Genomic DNA, 19,670 nt, shown 5'->3' with positions numbered 1-19,670 from the left:
GTGAACAAACTACAGAATGAGTGTATATTATATGGGCACTCTACATACATACATTGCCATATTGAAGAAAGCACAACTTTCTTGCCATGCAATTTTTATTTCCTACATACAGCTTTAAAGATTACAGATGTTCTACATCTGCATATCATGAATATTATTGACAACTAAATGAATAAAAAGACAGCAAAAGACAAATGTTCAACTAATGACCGTGAGAACATAGAGGGAAAAGAAGGCAAAAACAGCAAGAATGAAATTACCCTGTTTTTGCCACCTATGGTATCTCAAATCAGCATCTCAATTTTGCTAATAAGCAAATCATCCCCTCCTTGCACATGGTGATATTTTTTAAATTAAAATTCGATCAAAATCATTTGGTAAAGAAAGTGGATTTATGATTTTACATAGATTTCCAAATGCAAGTGACACATGGATCACATTCACAGACATTATGTTATGCTTTAAGTTGTAAACCGAAATACTTGACCGTAATATAGAGTGATTGAAATTTACCACACAACTTGAAACTCACTTCACTAATCAAAGTTTCCCAACTTTAAGGTACTTGAAGTAGAAGTTTGTTGCATTTTCGCACTTGATTGTGTAACTTTGGGTTCTTTGCCGATGAACACAATCTATCGATTAAAAATAAGGCCCAAGAGAATAGGTAGTATGTCGATGTTGACATATGGTTCCGCTAGTTTTCCTTATGTCAGTGAACACACTACTACCATAGCATGGTACAATGTCTAGCAAAAAAAATAACAGCAAGAGGTATGTACAAAAAGGAAGAGCTTACATCGTATTTCTATTGTGCAAATGATGACAGTCCTTAAAATGGATCTATAAAATCTCTATGTTGGAACCAAAACAAAAGTAAAATAAAAGAACCTGGTGCACCCCACTGTACGGTAGTTGGCTTACAAGCAATACTGTACATTGCTTTTCCTTGCTGTATGTATTTCCCATGCTGTATCCATGCCCATTTCTCTGTGATATATGTTCTTGCGCCTTAGTCATATACATGTATCAACTTCTAGTTCTACCATCCCATAAATTTTCACATTTACAGTAATTCTTTAATTAGACGAAAACAGCATAAACTATGTGTACTTTGATATACCTGAATGCTACCTTGATGTAGCTGGCTGCAAAATTCCCTGTATTAGATTAAGCCATGTTGATTTGATTATATGTATGACATCCTCTGGGACCCAAAAACTGACCCAAACCGAGCATGCAAATAAAAACATTGGCTTCATTATGAAATCTAAGTGGTCAGGAAGGTTGAAAGGATGACTTCACAGAGTCATCAAAAAACTGACCCAAACCGAGCATGCAAATAAAAACATTGGCTTGACTTTGGTATTCAACGACGTTAGTAAATGTGAATCCGATTTCCAATATTTCTTTGCAATATACAGCCATAATAACTCTTTTTGCAGCTGAATTGTACGATTTACAGTATGATCAAAAACAATTTTTAAAGGGTCAAAAATTGATGCGCACAGAGATGTCATCTGCATAATGAAACCAACATGGCCTAACCATGCAAAACCCAGCAAGTCAGTCTGTTGTTATACTAGTAGAGTACTTACACAAATACTAAATAAAACAAAATGAACTGTTGTGGAAACCATCCCAGGACAAATAAAAGTCATGTACCGTTTTCACCCGTTAAGACCTTTTAAAAGATCTCGGAGGGCAAGAGTATAGCAGAGGATGTAAAAGAAGTTAAAATGGTTTTCTAAAAAAAATGACATAAAAACAAAATACCATACACAACAAGGTGGAAAAATAGCCACAATACTCATTACCACAGTATGGAAATAGCAGCCTACAAGTCATTCTAGAATGTTCTAATAAGTAGTTATAACCTAGTTTTAAATCTTTATACTACCCACATAAATACAAAATATACAAAGCACCCCTGGTTCTCCCCTTAGTCTGACTCTGTGCTGCTGCTTTGTGATGTGGTCTGGTTCTGTCTGGCCTTTTTGAGAATAGCCGCCAGTTTTTGCTGTAAAAGAAAGAACACCAATAGTCAAGATCTTGAAACAATGATGCTTTTGGTTCTCAGCTAACCTCGATGAATGTATCAATGAACTTTATTGCTCAACAACTGCACAAGGTACTATGTATGGCAACCAATACCAACTCGAAATACTAAATACCAGGGTGCATGTGCACCCAAGGTGCACCCAAAATTGGAGCTGTGCCCCCAATTATTTTCTTAGGTTTATGTATGGAAAGATATCAAGTATACTAGTATACATCATATTCTTGACATCTGAGTGTTAGAAAGATAATAAAAATGTCATGTTACTTGTTTAAGAATTTGATAGCTTGTACATGTAAGTAAGTTTTGTTATTAAGTTTTTTTTTTTACATTCTACTTAAATTTTAGTGGTGCACCCAAAAATTTTTGGTGCACACAATTTTTTAAGCTGGGTGCACCAGTGCACCTAATCCCCAAAATGAATTTCGAGCCCTGCAAGGGTCCAAATTTTGTGCATTCTAAGGTATCCTGAGGGACAAAATTACTGTCAGAGAGGTCACAGTAGATGACTGTCAACACAAATGACCTAATGGCATCCCTGGTCAATCAGAATTTCATGCTTATCAGAGGATCTGCTCCCCAGTGTAAGGGCGTCTAGTGCGTCCAATTTCTTGTTATTTGAAGAAAAGCATGTCCAAATGACGCCTGGACGCATGCCTGGCTAAAAGCCCAAGCTATATACGCAATAGTACTGTGAGGCTACATACAAAACCACAAAATATTATCGAGGGGGGCAAGAGTATACCAATAACATGGAACTCCGTACAGCTGATATAGTAATTATTGAGATAGGGTTCATCAATTTTTTTGTGTTCTTTGTGTTGACTGTATATTACAGAACACAGAAGTAGACTGACCTGTAGCAGTTGGATGTTACTAATAGTTTTCTCGTCCATGTCTGGGATCTCTACATCATCTGGGTCCACATCATGGCTACACTGGAACACCTGCAGGTAAAACAGTCATTAGTTGCAATTGTTGTTTCTCTAAATCAAACTGTGGACAAGTACATGTACATCACAACAAGAACGAAAATCAAGTCAGGTTGTTCCAGCTGCTGCCAGGCCTTGTGCTGGTGTGTTTATGTTGAAGGGCAGCTAAACTGGCTATATAGATGCAAATACGGAAGCTGGTGTGTTTAAGCTTAAGGGCAGTTATACTCTGTATACAGATACAGACAGACATATCAAGTAAAAGTATATTGAATCCCAAGCAGGGAATGTGGTAAGACTATGTACCCTTTTTTCATATCTTTGGTACTACGACCCAACCGGTGTATGAACCTTGCCCTCTTAAATACAGAGCAAACACTCCCTTGGCCGTTAACCAGTTCCAACTAGAAAAGCCAATGTGTACACTAGAAATGCAACATTTGCAAGCAAATACAGCTTATTTCACTCCATCTCCACTCCATGCAAAAATGGATCCATGCATGGTACACAGTGAAATATAAAGGCTATATATATAATATATTTCATCCATACAAATGTACCTGTGGTATAGAGTGAAATATAACAACAATACATTTCATTCCTGCATGTGGTAAGGAGTGAAATATATATGCCTCCTACCTTGCCATCTCCCACGGGTATAAGAGCCTCAGGTACTTTGACAGCAGCGGCCATTGGCCTGTTCAGAACAGGACTCCCCGAAATCGACATCAGTCTCTCGCCAGCCTTCGCCTCCCGTACCATCGGGGTTGTTGGGAGTCTGTCAACCACACAAAAAAGGATTGTTCAAGTTACTGTAAATGCAGAAATGTTCGCGGTGGTTTTATGCTTGAGGTATTCGCAGTGGCCTAATTAAAACCACAGCGAACATTTTTCCATGGCAGTAAGACACTACATTGCATGGTGCTACCGTGAAATTATAACCACTGCGAACTTAAATGCATTTACAACTTATGCTACCTTGAACACGTGGTCTACCAGAATTTTCTCATTTTAGCAGAGCCTGCTCGCTAGTTACAAAGGCATACTAAAGGAAGAAGTGTGCAATACCAGTTTCCATAATCGTAGTTACTAATCAATTACAAAGGTACTTGTAATCTCACAAAAACTTTTGGCGAGTACAGTCTCAGAAGAAAAATTGCAAGGATAGAAAAGCTGGTGCATTCAAACTCAAAGGAACTTGTGTTGCGTGTACATGTTGAATATATATGCCAGACCGACCTTGGATCAAACTTGGGTGTGATGAGAGGGGTGTCACTCCACACAGGCTTGCTTCCCTTCACCGCTGGGGTGGTGAGAGCGTTCCGACTGGTCTTGCTGAAATCAGAATATCAATTCAGCCATTAGGTAAAGGGTTACCCGGTAGTTCCCATAGCCTTTTTGACACCGTATGGGCAGTGAGTTGTTATTCACTGTGTCTAAGGCAGGCATTGGAAAACGTAGCCTATCCCTTTGGTCCCTTAGGCCATACCAATTTAATTGATTGGTTCACAGATTCGCTCGCTCCTATTTTTTGGGGAAAATTTTTTTTTAAAATAACACTCAAATTTTCACCATTAATGAAACCATTCACCAACTTTCTGGTGTAGCAAATTGGCCTTTATATTATAAGCTCCTTAAAATGTGGGTATTATCATTGCAGTTATATTTTTCCGTAATGAAGAATGGGACAAACATAAAAACTGACACTACTTTTGTAATTTTCAACAAACAGGTGCTGTTACTGTACAGTCATAGTGGTTTGTACTTTTTTCAAGCTGAAAACTTTTTCTTCTTTATGTGTTGGATTAGCCCTTATCTTCACCTCAACCATTTTACAATTTTCATTTTTATTTTTTTTCGCCCTGTCGCTCCATATTTTTTATGAAAAAATCTGTGAACCAAGAAATTAAATTGGTGTGGCCTTAGCCTTTAGTTCCACAAAGGAAGTCAGGTACACATTTTTACACATGAACTGCCTTTCCCAAGGGGGCAAGATCGTTACAATGGGGAACACCCATATCGAACAATATTAGCCCAGGTATGAAATAAAGTGCTCCTATACCTCTACAAGAAGCCACAAAAAGTTTTGTTCATGTATTACATCTTGTAACAATAAGTGCAGGCTGGAGTAACTTGGTGTCCAGCTTTTGTATTCAAGTTACAGTAATTCCTGATTTTTTCAATGTACATATGTTCACGGTTTTCATGCTGATGACTGTAACGTGAACTTATCTATCATTACTGATAACAAATAATATAAGAGACTTTTTCATGTGAAACTGCAAGTGCTGCCATCGTGAAACTTTAATTCCTGGAACATGTTCAGTTTTCTCAATCCTTAAAAGTTTGGTACCGAGAAGACAAAGTGAATTACAGTACCTTCCCAGTCTTGACGCCGCCCCGCCCTGTGTCCTGGCAGAAGACCTGGTCATTCTCTTATTAGTCGGTGGGGGGGCAGTGTCCTTCTTGGCAGCCTGAATATGATAAACCAAACAAACCACAAGTTTATACAACTGTCACATTGGATCTATTCTATAATTGAGATTTACCACATTTGTAGCCTGGGTAACATCCGGAAAGTAATTCGCTCCTGCGTTTATCATACACTATATACAGTCGCTTCTCACTCTGACATTTATCAAACACTATATACAGTCGCTTCTCGCTCTGACATTTATCAAACACTAGATACTGTCCCTTTTCTGCTGTTCTGTCTGGGATCCTTGACTACGTTAACGTCTAGAATCATCCAAATTTTGGACGAGGGCGCTGATTGGTCCCTACACATGAGCAAATTAGGGAATGGGTTCAAGCGCTTGTTCGAACAGGCATTCCAACACCCGAAATGCCCTCCGTCCTCTTGCTGTTGTCATCAAATGAGCAGTATAGAACCCATTTCTTAATTCGCTCATTAACTGACGTTAGCACCAAAAGGTTTAAATGTGCAGGTCTCCAGACGGATAGCAGAAGTGAACATAGGAGCAAACTACTACCCGGATGGTACCCAGGCTACCACATTTGTGGAAGGATTGACATAAAAGGTGATGAAGAATGGTAGTACCTTTCTCTTGGGTCTTCCTTTGGGTTTACTCTCCTTTTCTTCAACAGTTTCTGTAATGCAATCAGAGTAATAATTTGAGCACAGTACTAGTAACAACTATGTACGTATGATTCCAACCAAACTGAAAGAGGAATTCTCCAAACAAGGAAATACATATATTAAAAAAATGCAATTGAGCAAGAGCTTGTAAGTGACATCAAGTACTGACCAAGAACTATTTTTGAAAATAGCAAATTACACAAGACTTAGGGTATTTGTTTCATAGATGAATAATTGACAACACAAATTTCTTTGTCATTAGGAGGATATTGCTCATAAACTGTCCATTATTTACTGACATTCGATGAGTTCTTACCTGTTGCTGCTATATTGCTGCTCACTGCAGCCAGTGGCATCCTAAAATGGAGTAGAGACAACATGTGAACACAATATGAGTTTTCTGGTGATGATCCAAAATTCTATATAACTATATACAACCCTTACAATTTTCAACAAGGAATGCAAATGTTCTATGTCTTTTTACAAGCTTAGATGTCGAGAATATGTTACATATACTACGGTAAGATAAGTTACCATTTTAAATACTAAAAACTTTACAAACAAATATCTAGGCGCACTGTTGGACCCAAGTCAAAGATTAGGCTGTTTTCCACTTTTTATAGTGCCTAGTAGCACAAATCAAGTCAGCAAGTTTCCTTGGATGCGTTTTTAGCTGATCCCCAGTGTATTGTGCACATGGTATCTCCTCGAACAACGGACCCCCCTTTACATCCCGTCCCTCCCGAAAGAAGGGTGCAGCCCAAACCGAGATGCCCTTCCCTGGGTTTGAACCAGAGTTTCAAAATCAAACCCCGGGAATTGGAACCAGGAGCTCAACTGTGAGGCTGCTACTAGTTGAGCTACAGGGACATCCCTACAGATTAGGTGCACAGTTCCAATTTGGGGTGCACTACAACCAGTATTTTGGATATAGAAGAATTCTTTTTACACAACCAGCAGATACTTACATTGCTTACGTTTCGATGTCTCTTAGATACTTCTAACTGGAGGTCTGCTTCTCACTGCTATATGTAGCCGATGTAAGTGGCGCTTTTGCGGTGAGAAAACAATCCCTGTCTATGACCTTGGCCCCTTCCCGGTCAATTACGCAATTGTTCCTGGCGATATGCTGGTGGTGTAAAAAGATTTCTCCTATATCCTATAATCTACCAACCTGATGAAACTATTTTTGAAACAGTATTGTATGCCTATATGACATACCTTGTTTTTTCAGCAGATGTGCACTCCTTAGCATCGGTCTCTGCCACAGACTGGAGCTGTATGGCCTCAATACTGCCGCCCTGGGCTAAATAAAAATACAATTCTTGTTCACTTACATGTATATGTATACATATAGAATACAACACAGTGTAGTCTGTATCACCTGAGGTATCAGCCCAATCGCAGGTCGGATCGCCCGACCGCCGAAGGGCTGGGACCGAGGGTGATGCGGAATACACGTGTTGTATTTTATTTATGTCACACCTACCTTTGAAAACCCATGTTTTGATGCAAAATGCGCCAGAAGTTGAACAAATTTGGTGCCTTAGAACAAAAAGTATTACAACAGCAATGTTCCAGGTGTTCGAATTTTCGCATTCGGCGTGGGCAGGGTACATTTGAATTATTAGATGGAAGCCTGTTTGATACAACTTCAAAGCCTGTGTGATACAGCTTTTTATCACACGGTCCAGAATACCTGTATCGAACGTTTTTGCAGCTCAGGTACCACTTAAACAAAGGAAGAACTGGGCACTCACCTAAGAACTCAGCCATTGTCATGTTCTGGATTTTCTTGGGCAGTTTCATGACCTCCAGTCTGAACTGTTGTCTCCCCAGGTTACAGATCTTCTCACACAGCTCGTACGACTGCTTGATCCTCGACTCAACTGTGGACAAACAGGAAGAAAATACAGTAGAAGCCAGTTAATTGCAAGTCGGATAAAAGCACACTTCAGTCAACTGCACGGAATCCCAAAAACCGGCTCCCATTGACTCTGGACATTGTTATAATTATCAGAGACTTCGCTTATCTGCACAACAAAAAGTCACAAATGCCGGATAAATACACAAAAATTTACATTGTCGACAAATTGACTGAAAATCCATGCTAAAAATTGGCAAACGTGGTATGTGTGCACAGTATGCTGTATAATGTATAAAGTACAGTTTAATGGTCCAACTTTGTTACTTCACATTATTGCACACACCGGATACTTTGTTACTTCACATTATTGCACACACCGGATACTTTGTTACTTCACATTATTGCACACACCGGATACTTTGTTACTTCACATTATTGCACACACCGGATACTTTGTTACTTCACATTATTGCACACACCGGATACTTTGTTACTTCACATTATTGCACACACCGGATAATTGCACAAAATATGCTAGCAAATTGGGTGTGCAATCAAACGGCTTCTAAGTATATGAGACGTCACTGGGGCAAAAGCGGTAACGTAACCCTGCTGCTTGGCCATCTAGATTAAAGTCTGTGGGCCTGAATTTGATTGTAGTACACGTGCCGGCTCTGGTTGCATTATCATTTGGATACAAAGATAGGACACTGTAAATTATGTTTTCTGTGTATATTTCCAGGGTATGGAGAAAAAAAATCAAAATGAAAATGTGCACAGGATCATCAGAATTTCAAATATCTCCCTCTCAAATCCAAGTAACATACAACAAATACACTGATTCTATAGTTATCAACATTGTTAATCATAAATAGATATTGGGATTTTACCGTGATAGTCTATATATGACACCAGAGATAATATTCTTCCCATTGTATTACATGTACTACCATACTCTACTCAAAAGAATGTGAAACACATCTTTCCCCTGAATCGCTAATCTCCAAGCAGATTCTACGGTAGCATAGCCTGGGTACCATCCGGATAGTAGTTCGCTCCTGTGTTCGCTTCTGCTACCCGTCTGGAGACATGCACATTCAAACCTTTTGGTGCTAACGTCAGTTAATGAGCGAATTAAGGAATGGGTTCTAGAGCACTCCTTCGATGACAACAGGACAGAGAGCTTGTCCGGTGTTGGAACACTGGTTCGAACGAGTGCTTGAACCCATTCCATAATTCGGTCATGTGTAGGGACCAATCAGCGCCTGCTTCCACTTTTTGGACGATTCCAGACGTTAAGATGGTCCGCGTTCCCAGACGGAAACACAGAGAAGCGACTGTATATAGTATATAATGAACGCCGGAGCGAACTGCTTTCCGGATGGTACCCAGGCTAACGGTAGCATAAGATAGTATCAAAATATTCAAAAGCTGCCAGAGGAGTGAAGCCAGCCTAGGAAAGCTACCAGTGGCTGATGACTCCCTAAAATGGTCAGCTATACTCCTTTGCCAGCTTTGATACTATCTTATGCCACTGGTAATTACTGAAACATATCTTTCTCCTACAAATAGTAGGAAATCAAGCCTCTCCATAACTAAATGCATTTACACAGTACTACTTGTAACTTCCATATGGTTTTCTCAATCGCAGCCTACCTTCATTATCAAAGTCCTTGAGGAAGAGTTCCTTCTTGCGTTCCCTCTCTTCTTGGTCCATATCGTGGCCCTCGTCGCCTTCCGGCAGCTTGGGTTTGGCGCGGGTTGTCTGTCGTGTTTTCCTCTTCCGTGGCATCTTGATGCTAGTGTCTGTATGCCTGCAGAATAAAGAAAAGGTCAGAAACTCTAACAACTGTCCCTGCTAGGGGTGGGTACCGGTACAGACAATTCAGGTCCAGGTCCGGTTCAGGTCCAAAGGATTAGGTCCAGGTCCGGACCTGGACCTGATTCAGTATGACTCCATTTCATCTGTTTGGTGGAGTATTAGACTTACACTGTCTGGCGTTTTAAAAATCCTACAACGCTAACTGCACCTGTGTGATTGGCTGTAAAACGTGGTAGAAATTACTATAAACTCTACTCTACTTCACTCTTGTTATTTTCTTCCACGTCCTGCAAGCGCCAAAACGTGTGAATGCCTGATAAAATAATCTGTTAATTTTTTAATCGGTCCAACATCCGGTCCACCGACTTTTTTCAGGTCCATTTTTTCTGGACCGGTCAATTGAGAAAAAACGGTTTTGTACAGGTATGCCGTACCGGTACCCAGCCCTACTCTGCACCATTCAGTGTTAACGTTCATATTCAGCATAGGAGTCCCCTATGCTGTCATTTGGATCCCCTATGCTGTGATTTTGGCCTCTACACTGTGATTTTGGCATCTACACTGTGATACTGATAGAGTTCTAAGTTCTTAATTGTGCTAGTCTATCTTTAGAAGTTAGAACATCTAATATTCAGCAACTTTCAGTGGGGATGGGGTTTTGTGCGCGTGAAAAAGTTGCGCGTGAAAACTTGCGCGTGAAAAATCTGCGCGTGAAAATATGCAAATTAGCTGATTCCCAAGGGATTCAAAAAGTTTTTGCAGTTTTATACTTAAAAGCTCAAACAAGATGGCGCAAAATGGAATCAAGGATCATATTGCTGCATTCTAGAGTACAAAATCTCAATCTGACTCATTCTGAGTGCTTTTCAAGTGATTTTTCAATGTTAAGTTTTTACGCGCAAAAAAGTTTGAAATTTGCGCGTGAAACAATCTGCTTCAAAAAAGAGGAAATTTAGCTTCTAGAATTTAGAAAAGCCTTAAATTGTTATATTATACAATATAAAACATCATATGTGTAATCTTTCCATGTATTTCTGTCCAATTTACTTGATTTTGAAATTTTCAAAATATGCAAATTAACCTATTCCCAAGGGATCTAAAAATCAGTTTTTTTCAAACCAAAAATTTAGGTAACAGATGGGAAATTATATCATAGGTTCACATTTTATGCCTTAGAATTCCTTGCTGCACATTTTCTGACATATTTCAGGAACTTTGTTTTTTCACGCGCAGATTTTTCACGCGCACGCGCAAATTCTTCACGCGCAGAAAACCCGTTCCCCTTTCAGTGCCAAACTTCTTTTTTTTTCAGAATTCATTTACACGCTTGCATCAGTTTTGGGGTTCCCAGAGGATGTCCTCCATATGACCAAATCAAGTCCCGCTTTGTCTGCAGTCCCAAATGAAATAAAGTGTAGTCAACATTTGAAAACCTGACAGGCAGCTTTGGTTCTTGTCGTTGGCAAGCCACACCTTAGAATATTACACTACAGTCAACTACATGTTCAGTATGTATCTCACTAATTCAATATAATTACATTAATTCTTGTTGGTTCAGCTTTGGCCTATATCATCGTATATGGTCTACCATATAGCGGTTCACAAGTCATGTGGATTGTGGTCATGAAATTACTATTTTGTGGGGCTCCAAAATTACAAATTATGACTATGGACTACTAGTCTATGGACTCATAATTTTCAGCTACATGCAAATCATGTACTAGAAATTGACAGTAGTGAAGTCTGCAAAATTGCACATGGCATTTATACACTTCTTTCTTCATGATTGATATTGATTTAATCCAGTCAACCTGTCTTGGGCGAGTCTGGGCAAGTCATCAAAATAATATCATACTACATGCAAGACTGGCGTTGAAATTATGCCATTTTAGAAAAATACCTTTGAAAGTTTGAGTTGAAAACGAAGTAAAAGCAAAAAAAAATGTTATGGCTACAGAAGACGTGTGATTTATAACGATTTAGATCGAACAGACACTGAATTTATTTCTTGTCTTGTTGTGCTTCTTCTATAACCCTTCTATCACATCAGAAACGATGGAAAAAAAAGAACAAAAATCATTATCCAATGATCAAAGATACGATATGCTTGAAATACAAAGCTATAAAAACTAGTAAGTCTATGTCTTCTAGTAGTCAACGGCACGAGATCGTGCCCAAATCAAGTTGTCTTTTTTCCCTCCAAATCGAAGGTTTTTGGCAGCCATTTTTGTTGACGTCCCTTGCTTTTTCCAAACGATCTCCATCAAAAACACGAACAAAACTTCAAAGAGCGACAAATTTATACACTCAAACGTTGCCCCACTGACACTATGATATTCATCACATATCTCTCACCTGTATTATCTTCAAATTTCCTCCGATATGGTCAAAAATCCAAGAAGAAGTTGGAGGTATCCTTTTTTCTGCAGCGACGGAACAACTTCTTTATCCAAAATGGCCGCCTCGATTTAAACTGGGGAAATCGACCAATCAAGAAGCGAGATTTAATCACGTGATTATAAGATCTCCGTTACAGGGTTATATACCTCACAATTTAAGATTCTTACCGTGTTTTTACATACTAGTGCAAAATTTTCACTAGAATTACTTATATGCTAGCATTTATTTGCAATAAATACAAATAAATTGCAATGATTGCTCAGATGGTTATTTTTGGTCTTTTATCGTGGATAGCTCTGGGAACAAGAATAAGATATGACCTTTGGCCTTTAGGCACCGGAAAAAGCATGGTCTTGTGTACAAAATGCTGTCACTGTTACGACAAAGTGTAAAAACGTGGCAAATAAGTAGTTTTCAAGGAAATGATGCAGGCAGAACTTCTCACCAGGCGTCAGCTCAAGTCTGCATACGTTACCGTTGAAAAGCAGACAGTTCGTTGGAAGGAAATTCATCAAAATTCCGACCAGTATGTGAACTCGCTCTGCAACCTCTCGGAACAGTTGGACTCTTGTGAAAGGGTTCCCGAAAAAACGACGTTTTTGAAGGACTTTCCTGATCTGAAAATCAGACTGAGAGCAAAACTGTTGGGAGAGATGGAGAAGATGGCCGGGAAACTCAGAGAGACGCTGTAAGTCACCGAGAGAATAATTTGTCAGATTATGACAATCATAAGATTGATTGTAATGTGAGAATTATTAGAATTTATAAAGTCGGACTTGTCTTTCACAGCTTTAATGATAGTCATTACCTCCGTGAAAAGGTGTTGTATGTAGTTGTTGTGTTTGTTTGTTTGTAGTGATGTGTGTCCTCAGTTCTGCCATGAATGCTCTAGGCATGTCGGGGGCACAAACAGGAAGTTGTGTCAAAGGTGGCAGAAAGGTCCCAGAAAGCTGGCAGGAAAGGGCATTGACCTAGCCTAGGTACCATCCGAATACTGTAAATGCATTTAATTTCGCAGTAGCGGGAAAATGGGCTTTTTGCAGCGGCCTTGATTTTGCGGTAGCACCATGCACTGTAGTCTCTTACTGCCATGGAAAAATGGTCATGGTGGTTTTAAATTTGCAGTGAAGCGGACGCCTGAAAACCGCAAACATTAAACCCCCGTGAAAGTTTCTGCATTTACAGTAGTAGTTCACTCCTATGTTCACTTCTGCTGTTGTCTGTCTGGAGACTTACGCATTCAAACCGTTTGCTGGTGACGCCAGTCACTGGGTGAATCAAGGAATAGGTTCTTGGGCTTCTCTGGTGTTGGAACGTCTGTTTGAATGATCGCTTGAACCCATTCCTTAATTCACTCATGTGTAGGGACCAATCAGCACCCTTGTCCAAAATTTAGACAATACCAGGCGTTAATGTGGTCCAGGATCTCAGACAGAATGTCAGAGCTAGAAGCCACTTTATGTAGTATAAAATGAATGCCGGTGCGAACTACTTTCCGGATAGTACCTAGGCTACATTGACCCCAGTCCCAGTCCAGTTTTCCCCACACGTTTCAGTGTTTATCCATATGATAACTTCAACATTTTATATGCTTATATACATTCCTGCAGATGTTCCCTACAAGAAGTGTCCAACAGTATCAGCAGACAGTACGCAGCGTCCATGCACACGTACCAGACACACGCTGGAGAGCTGGGGATTCACAAGGTCGTGCAGAGGTCGGCAACAGAACCTTCCGTGGCGGACATGTTGGAATGGTTGGGAGACATCGACAGAGCTGTTCGAGAGCTGTATCCTTTTGTTTGGGTGGTAGTTAATAAAAATCGTGGGACTGCGTGGCGGCTGCCGTGTCACTGATCTTGTGCCCTTGGGAAAGGCACTTTACACGACTTTCCTCACTTAACTCAGGTGTAAATGAGTATCTTGCTGCGGCTAGTGGCTCAGCCTTGGCGGGGCTTTGTGGCCGAGACAGGCCTTAGGCCTAGGTTAGGGCCATAACATGTTCGGGCATGTCGCACCCGCCATGGCACATGAGTCGGGGGTAGGAGAAACCCCTTACATACCTGGTCGGAAGTCCTCCTAGGAGACGGATACTCCGAACAACAAAGCTGCATCTGCTGAAGCCGTGTGTCATACAGTTCTGTCCCTGTGAGACTTAGTGCTCCAGTAGACGAGAGGGTGGAGAAGGAATTGCACACCCCTCCTTCACCATAAAAAGTCATGTGCAGGTCAAGCAAAACAGGCAAAAATGCTTGCCTGCCTGCTCATCTGTCAAATTGACAAGAGAACCATATAGTTAACTAGAGTTCGGGGACCTCATACCTCCATGAAATATTTATTGCTTTTTTGTGGATGGTATGTATGTTTATAGTCGGTTGTATTTGAGAGTAATGGTTATATAATATAAATGTTATGGGAAAGTAGTGGTGTATTTATCTAATGACACAGAGGATGTCCATCTGATTAGTAATTATCAAAATTAATTGTGTAATGTGCGTTTAAGAGGTCGACGGCATATGGTAGCGTGGTGTTCCTTAAGCTTGATGTTTGGCATTTAAAATGTCTAAGGTTGTCAGCATTATTGAGGTTCGAATATGTGCCTCAGAGCTGTGTGGTGGGAGGAAGTTGGGAAACTCAGAAAGAAGAAGGGATGTGGCCAACTTTAGTCAGATGGTGATTTGATTTTCCCCAATATGTCATAACATCAGCTGTTCACACGGTACAAAAACGAGATGCACACTTTCCTCTGTCAGCCCTACACCAACTGTAAGATGAATACTTGGCGCCAACCCCGTCTCCTACAAAACAAGTACCATTGGCTACGAAAGAGACAACTAACAACTGTCCCTTATGGTAACAAAATCAGAACATCTGTTTCGCCCATAAAACTTCTGACACCCAACCCAGATGAGAGCCTCTGTGAAAATTCAAGCGTCTGAAATTCTTTAGACGCCGTCCAAGGGCGTCCAAAGGCGTCTCAGAGCGTTTAAGCCCGTTTCAAACCGTCTGCAAGCGTCCGATGCCGTCGGAAACGGCCGCTGACAAATCGTGAGCGTCCGGGCCGTTCTGTCAGTTTTTATATTGAACGCTCGGACGACTGAAAGACCTTCTTTTGCCGTCTGAGACGGCCACTGATGGGGCTATAAAATACTTAGTCACCCGACGCCGGCAGCGTCTGTCCTTATTCCCCACGGAAAACATGACGTTTTTAACTTCTGCACATGCGCCAATTTCAGCGGGTGATTTCGAATTTCAGACCGTTATACACTCCGGTCGTTGCAGGACGTATGTTCGGTAGGTGACTATTTCCGTTGGTTTTCTTGTCCGTTTGTTAAATTTTGCTCACTTTCGGAGCATGGACCTAACGTATAGAAGTAGCAGCATGTTTCTACGACATTGTGTTGAGGTTGGGTTTACGGCGAATCGACTGTATTCGTTATTCATACTAAAAAAGAATGTACAATATTTGTCGTGCGCCAAGGGGGATAAATTATCCTACTTGAAACAACAAACGTTGGACAGCAAAAATCACAGATGTCGTCAGAAGAAGCAGCGTTGACTGTCGATACTGTGCAGGCGCCGGTAAGTGAACTGTTACTTTTATTTTTGTACACCATGTTGCAAAGTTTACCGACGACTTGTTACCCCACATACGCAAAGAATTGATAAAATTTACGATGTTGTTTAAAGACTAAAATAAAAAGACTTATGAACACCTTGTGGAATACGTGTAAAAAATATCTGTTGTTTCGATTAAGAATGATAATGCTGTTACAATGTAGATTTAGACAACAGAAAATGATAAGATACCTACCTATTTGCCGTCGTCAATCAAGTCTAATGGCCCTCCCAACTACGGTGACCGGGTGAGGAACTTATGAACCGGAGGAATTTGTTTCGCTATCGCGAAATAAAAATGACATATGGACATTGTAGAAAATGTACTGTCTATATAAAACTCCATTTAAATACTCTCCAGTGTTTAATTAATACTGGTGTATTTAAAACCTACGATAGAGAATTACAAAACGTCCTGCATCCACCCTTCATGTTATGCCACGTGGGCTCGTCCACCATGATTGATTAAATTTGCTACATGATGTGTCGGCACGCGGCTCAAAGGGGCCAGCTCAAAGAGCCGCGGACACGATTGAAGGTCGGATTGAATTTCATACATGTAAAACAAAGTTATAAAGGCCGCGGAGTATATCTGAATTGAAGTTTTGTTCAAGTTGCATTTTGATTTTAGCTAAAACCTGACGGCCCGGTCGTGGGTGGTCTTTAACACTCCACTGACTGCTTATTTGTTTGTCCCAAGAGGCCATAAAATTAGACGTCATCGACGTCAGAAACGGCGTCCGGGCAGCCGTCTACGCCTGTGCAAAATGTTGCCCCTACCCATACTCTCTACCTGATTATTAAACTTCACTGGATCTTGAGGGAGAAGAGTTTGCTAGAAGTGTTTGGCCCAGATGTTGACCTTAGCATTGATTGATTCTCTTAGACATTTTATATTTCATTCCATTTTCTGTCGAATTTTACGATCCATAACCCATGATCCATTGAGGCTACCGCACGTCCATGCAGCCTGGATTGCGTCATCGATGCCGTCCCAATTGGCGTCCGGCCCGTCCCAGCAGCCTGGATTACGCCGTCTAAGCCACCGTCGCAATCGGCGTCCGGTCCGTCCGCGGAGACGTCTGTTCCCAGCGGGGGGCCCGCCCGTCGGACGCAGGAGCGTCTGGGTGCCCGCTTTCAGACGCCGTTTCGGACGGCCCCGACGTCCGCCTGGACGCGTCTAAAGTGCCAATCTAGACGCGTCCAAGCGTTTTTATGCCGTCCGGACCGTCTTGGGCGTTTCGTTAAACGATCAAAATGTCGTCTAAAGCCGTCTGCCGTCTGCGTCCCAATAATCTGAGACGCCTCCGGACGGGCTAGGGACGCGCGTCTAAAACGGCGTTTCACCGTTTGGAACGCTTGAATTTTCACAGAGGAGGACCTAATGGCATTTTAATCACCATATCACTCAAATCAGCAGTACAGTATGTGAAACATCCATACCTGTTAAGCATTATCGTCAAATGTACCTCAACTTCTTACAATTATACTTACGCTTCACATCTCCATGATATCCTAAGCAGACATAAATAAAACTAATTATCATATTTAAAAAACTTGGGGTTCCCCAAACAGCTGTCACCTCACCATCTGCTTGGAGCTAAGCCCATTAACAAACACATAAAGCACGATGCCTGTACCAATATATCTCAAATATAGGGGTGATTTCTGATATTATTACATCAATTATAACGACAGATACGGCTCCCAAAATCTCATCGATTCGAGCTTTCATCACACCCCACCAACACAACAAGTATGAAACCAATCCATTTAGCCGTTCTTGAATAATCATCTACACAGACAGAGACACATAACAGAAAATATAACCTCCATTCCATGACATTTCATGGAGGTAATAAAAGTACAAGTAGCCCCATAGACTTTTTCCAGCCATAGGACCAATAGATTGTTACTGTAATTCCTGATTTTTTCACTGTAATGTTATGTTCACGGTTTTCACGGTGACGACTGTAACGTGAACTTATCATTACCGATAAAAAATAATTCACAGACTTTTTTCATGCGCACTTGCCTCGACAGTGAACATATAGTTCTGAGAACAAGTTCAATTTTCTCAGACCGTGAAAATTTGGTACCGTGAAGATAAAGTGAATTACAGTATCCACTGTGTCTCATGCAAACTATTGGAAGGCAAAGCTCAACCCTCTCCTTCGGCCACCATTTGACCCCCCAATCACAGTCAGGTACCCAATTCAACTGGATAAAGTGAGGGAAGTCGTGTCAAATGCCTTTCCCAAACATATATGGCATGTCAGCGGATTCAAACACAGGAACTCTAGTTTGACCCATACACCTCTGGTCATGTTCACTTTGTTCAGACCCTAGTATCTATTGCCTAATGGTACAAGTTACCTGAGAGGGGTTGCTAGCCTTTACCCTTTACAAGGGCAATGACCCTAATTGATGCAGCCGCAGAAGACCCAAATTGAGTCCATACAGTATTTTAGCTTATTTTTGACTTGTAACCGGAAAATGTAAGAAATATTTCATATTGGTGAGACAGTGTAGGGTGCAGACGTTCAGGTAAGGCAAAAAAACAAGGTTTTGGTCAATTTTTTAGGCCAGTGCTGACCCCTAATTTGAAGTGGTCAGTCCCTAAAATGACGTCATGAAAATCCAAGATGGCGGTATATTTGAAGGCTGTGGCAACTTCCGCTGGTCGCAATTTTTAGAAAATGGACTTTTGGACACTTGAGATAGCGGGCTGCTGTGTGGGGTGAGTTCTTATGACCTGGAATGTTCACAGATGAGATTATGACACCCTGAAAGCTAATTTTTACATTATCGCCTATGCAGATTTCTATTGGTGGTCACTGCTCTGCCAACATGCTGGAGGCATCTTCTCAAACACAGGCCCCCGTACTTAGTCCCTTCGAAAAGTAGGTTCATCCCTAGGATTGAATCAGAGTTTCACAATTAGTGAGCTACTAGTTATGGGAACCAAGAGCTCAACTGTCAGTCTGCTACCATTTGAAGTACAGTCACTTAGTAGTGTTTAAGAAAACAACTTTCAACTTTTTCCTCAACGAAATTCAGCTATCTCCAAAAACAGTTTCTCCTGGACACACTGAAGTATGATGACACCAGACAGATGCAGAGTCTTCACAGGAGATGGACACAAGACAGTAATTTGGACACTATGATTATGGGTATGTCATACCATATAATACTGTAAATATAGAAACTTTTGCCGTGTTATAATGTTCACGGTAATTAAAACCACCGCAAGCATTGTTTCATGGCAGTTAGAGACTACAGTGCACGGTGCTACCGCAGCCTTAAAACCACCGCGAAAAGTCCTTTTTCCGACTACCGCAAAATAAAATCCCTGCGAAACTAAATGCATTTACAGTATTTCATTGACCTTGATGGGGCTATTGTCATACTCTCTAAGCAGAGTTTAGAGTTAGACTCGGGCTGGCTTTTGACGTCTTTTCAGGCATATTTGACGGTCTTTCTATTTGTCAGCTTGGCTAGGAGGCAAAAAGGAAAGCTGACAAAACAGAAAGCCAGGCAGAAATACCAAAAAGAAGTGAAAAACAAGTCTCATAGCCTAAACCTCTCCTTGCACTACTCTTGCCAGTCAGATTTTGGCAGAATCCAAACTGGAAGTATGATTGTTTTTATCATGCTACGTTGAATGGCAAGAGCTTTTTTCTATTTTATCCTCTTTTTTTATTTCGCACGAATGTGCATAGTTTTTGAACATTGATATCATTGATATAAACTCTTATTATATGTTCATCGTTTGATTGATTGATCTTTAGGATAGTCCCTTCAGTTAACGTAGTAACTGATTTCCAAGGGAGCCCTATATACATGTTTACACATGTTCGTGGTACAACGAC

At 40.8% G+C, this 19,670-nt stretch overlaps 2 protein-coding genes across 2 annotated transcripts; one reads left to right on the top strand and one right to left on the bottom strand.

The window, feature by feature from the left end:
• Positions 1-1,690: 1,690 nt before the first annotated feature.
• On the bottom strand, positions 1,691-12,304 carry LOC118417890 (borealin-like). Its single transcript, XM_035823644.1, has 11 exons — positions 12,136-12,304; positions 9,615-9,772; positions 7,852-7,980; positions 7,313-7,397; positions 6,408-6,448; positions 6,053-6,102; positions 5,371-5,465; positions 4,231-4,326; positions 3,631-3,769; positions 2,917-3,006; positions 1,691-2,020 (listed from the first exon to the last, which is right to left on the bottom strand). The coding sequence occupies exons 2-11, from the start codon at positions 9,748-9,750 to the stop codon at positions 1,943-1,945; spliced, it is 939 nt and encodes a 312-aa protein (XP_035679537.1). The 5' UTR covers positions 9,751-9,772; positions 12,136-12,304; the 3' UTR covers positions 1,691-1,942.
• Positions 12,305-12,487: 183 nt separating this feature from the next.
• Positions 12,488-19,012, top strand: LOC118417038 (uncharacterized protein C1orf109-like). The gene is made up of 3 exons (XM_035822393.1): positions 12,488-12,868; positions 13,791-13,970; positions 18,859-19,012. Exons 1-3 carry the CDS (start codon positions 12,603-12,605, stop codon positions 18,995-18,997), a joined length of 585 nt encoding a protein of 194 aa, XP_035678286.1. The 5' UTR covers positions 12,488-12,602; the 3' UTR covers positions 18,998-19,012.
• The last annotated feature ends 658 nt before the right edge of the window (positions 19,013-19,670 follow it).

This window comes from Branchiostoma floridae, chromosome 6 (genome assembly GCF_000003815.2).
Source record: "Branchiostoma floridae strain S238N-H82 chromosome 6, Bfl_VNyyK, whole genome shotgun sequence".
Classification (NCBI taxonomy): Eukaryota; Metazoa; Chordata; class Leptocardii; order Amphioxiformes; family Branchiostomatidae; genus Branchiostoma; species Branchiostoma floridae.
This window is presented reverse-complemented; position numbering and strand designations above follow the sequence as displayed.

Bases quoted from the DNA above. Each gene is read 5' to 3' on its own strand.
- LOC118417890 (XM_035823644.1), bottom strand. From the start codon at position 9,750: ATGCCACGGAAGAGGAAAACACGACAGACAACCCGCGCCAAACCCAAG. The intron at 7,398-7,851 runs GTGAGTGCCCAG...ATTTTTATTTAG, and splicing joins GACAATGGCTGAGTTCTTAG to CCCAGGGCGGCAGTATTGAG. The intron at 3,770-4,230 runs GTCGGTCTGGCA...TGTGGTTGACAG, and splicing joins ACACCCAAGTTTGATCCAAG to ACTCCCAACAACCCCGATGG.
- LOC118417038 (XM_035822393.1), top strand. From the start codon at position 12,603: ATGATGCAGGCAGAACTTCTCACCAGGCGTCAGCTCAAGTCTGCATAC. The intron at 12,869-13,790 runs GTAAGTCACCGA...ACATTCCTGCAG, and splicing joins GGGAAACTCAGAGAGACGCT to ATGTTCCCTACAAGAAGTGT. The intron at 13,971-18,858 runs GTATCCTTTTGT...AACGAAATTCAG, and splicing joins GACAGAGCTGTTCGAGAGCT to CTATCTCCAAAAACAGTTTC.